The sequence below is a fragment of the Notolepis coatsorum genome (assembly GCF_963971535.1).
Source record: "Notolepis coatsorum genome assembly, chromosome: 14".
In the NCBI taxonomy this organism is placed as follows: Eukaryota; Metazoa; Chordata; class Actinopteri; order Aulopiformes; family Paralepididae; genus Notolepis; species Notolepis coatsorum.
This window is the reverse complement of record NC_140178.1, coordinates 88,172,558-88,175,361: the sequence shown is the minus strand read 5'-3', so window position 1 is coordinate 88,175,361 and position 2,804 is coordinate 88,172,558. Positions and strand designations below refer to the sequence as shown.

The following is a 2,804-nucleotide window of genomic DNA, read 5'->3' as shown; positions in this document are numbered from 1 at the left end:
GCCATGGGTTTTTAATACTTGCTGTAATAGAGATTAGGTTCAAATGTATTGTCATACAGTACAAAACTCAAACAATGCCATGGGTTTTTTATACAAGTGTAGTGTCAAAAACTAAAGGTACAGTGCAAATGTAACAGTAAAGTGCAATAGTAATATCCAGGTGATTAAACTGGGAATAAAATATATAAATAAGTACTACTGAATAATAGTGTTAATCAGATGTATGCACAGAGTTGTAGTATTAATATGTACAGTGGTACAGGTACAAAGACACTAGTAATAAGTCATTAGTATCTATGTAAAAATGATTAATGCAGGTACAGATGTGTATGTGTGTGTATAAATATATATTGTAGGTCAAAGCAGTGACAGACGAGACAAATGTGCACAAAATCATTGTCTTGCACAAATGCAGTTTCATGTCGGCTATTGCTTGGCTTAATATCAAGTGCAATAAGTAACGTTTTATCTTTTTGTGGCTATGGAGTTTTGCTAAGAGAATAGTTGGGTAATTATATGGCTTTGCGCGCAAATAGTTTCCTGTGCGCGGGAAATGTGGGACAAAGCGTCTCAACCAATCGTATACAAGAAGCCAAGCAGCTGTATTTGCACAATTTGACCTATAAAATGGCAGCAGTGCGCTTCTGTTTCCCCATTCGTTGCTGTTTAGTTCCGATTGATCATCATGCCTGATAGTGATGTGCCAAACGGATCATTTCAGTGAGTGAGCGATTCGATACACGCTCACCGCAATGAACCGATTCACGTAAGCGGCTCACGGATCATTGACACTTCCGGAGGAAGTTCCGTAAGCCAAAACAAGAAGCGTGAGCGCGAAAAAAATTTGGCCGATGTTATACAATTACATACAATTATACATACAATTGTTAAGGGGATGCAGACCAGAGAAAGACTTTCGTCTTGTTTACATCAGGATCCCCCTGTTTACATCAGTAATCATCGGTAACATTTAGAATTGATTTCAAGGTCCTCCTCCTTATATACAAAGGATAAACATTGCGATCATCTACAATGTTAGATGAAAATCAGGGATGCAGCCTTTGCTAACTATGCACCAAAGTTATGGAACACACTACCTATGGACATTAGGGAAGCTAGATATCTTAATATTTTCAGAAATAAGCTAAAAACGTACCTCTTCACCATAGCCTTCTAATACACCCCGCTGACTGTTGATTGTACTGTAGCACTATTTTACTCTGGCCATTCTATTGCATAATTTTACTATCTATTCTACTATTCTATTATTGCACTGTATTATTGGTGTGCAAACCAGTCAACTTACAAAAAAGAGCCTGTTGGAGGATTTCAACAAGATAAATGCGACAACATTGCAAAATATTTCACTATAATATTTCAAAGTGAAGTAAAAAATATTATAATAATTATTTGATCATGTTAAATAAGTGTGACTGACTGACGACTGTGACTCACAGCACACAGCAGGCGCAGCAGGCGTCGGTGTCGGGACACGCCTATTCATAGACTACTGTTGTTTGACAAAAGACACTCATTAGCGCCACTCGACTCCTATACAACCAAATAAGTAGTATGCTATTCATTCAGTTGTCTGTGTCAATGTCTGTCTATTCATTCAGTTTATCATAGAAACGTGTCAGACTCTAGTTGAGCCCCCGTGTGTGTCTGTTGTGCATGCCGGGGGTGGGGGGGGGGGCGCGTGAACCGACTCATTGCCAGACGTGAGCGATTCGACTCACGCTCACGGCAATGACTCGGCTCTTATGAACGAGTCGCTCATGACCGACCCATCACTAATGCCTGAGCCAGCCAAGCCAGCGCCAGCCAAGCCAGCGCCCAAGAAGGGCTCCAAGAAAGCCGTCACCAAGACAACCGCCAAGGGAGGCAAGAAGCGCAGAAAGTCCAGGAAGGAGAGTTATGCCATTTATATTTACAAAGTCCTGAAGCAGGTTCATCCCGACACCGGCGTTTCCTCCAAAGCCATGGGGATCATGAACTCCTTTGTTAACGACATCTTTGAACGCATCGCTGGAGAAGCCTCTAAACTGGCTCTCTACAACAAGCGTAGGACCATCACTTCCAGGGAGATCCAGACCGCCGTCCGCCTGCTGCTCCCCGGTGAGCTCGCCAAGCACGCAGTGTCCGAGGGAACCAAGGCTGTGACCAAGTACACCAGCTCCAAGTAAACTTAACCCTTCATATCGAAACCTAAAGGCTCTTTTAAGAGCCACACACTCTGTCATGAGAGAGCTGTTCCTATTCTATCCTTTCTACAAGATATTAGTTAATTTTCTCCAGGTTTTAAATTGCCATGTCAATAATTGACCTCACATTACCACTGCCACAGTTCTGCCCTTTCAATATAAAGTTCTACATTTTATTGTAACTTTAGCATTACATGTTCCTGATGACATCACTGGTGGCCATATTCAAACGTATCTACTCTCAATAACTGTCAAACTAGAGTAATGTCTGAGAAACTGTTTAGGGTTTTTGGAAGTGTGAGATAATGTGCAAAATCAGCATTGTTTTTTTTGGCTGAAGTTCCCCTTTAAAGTTACTTCCTTGTTTCTACAAAAACTACAGCTAGTTTCAATATCAATCTACTATCTAGAAAAGCAGGTTTTAACAGGAAGCATCACTGCATTATTTTGAATTACTGATTTAGTCCATAACTCCATTGCTGTATTGTAGTTCTGTTAGAATTCCATAGCTGTAGTTTGGGGCAATAACAATGGAGAATATATTATATTAGATTCATATGATTGGATTATTAGATTATATATTGTAATTTGTAACTATAT

The 2,804-nt window shown here is 40.3% G+C and overlaps 1 protein-coding gene across 1 annotated transcript; it reads left to right on the top strand.

Annotated features, from left to right (window-relative positions):
- Positions 1-1,796: 1,796 nt before the first annotated feature.
- On the top strand, positions 1,797-2,186 carry LOC311241175 (histone H2B-like; the record flags this gene model as incomplete). The annotated part of the gene is made up of 1 exon (XM_084329905.1): positions 1,797-2,186. The coding sequence occupies one exon, from the start codon at positions 1,797-1,799 to the stop codon at positions 2,184-2,186; it is 390 nt and encodes a 129-aa protein (XP_084186031.1).
- Between the last annotated feature and the right edge of the window lie 618 nt (positions 2,187-2,804).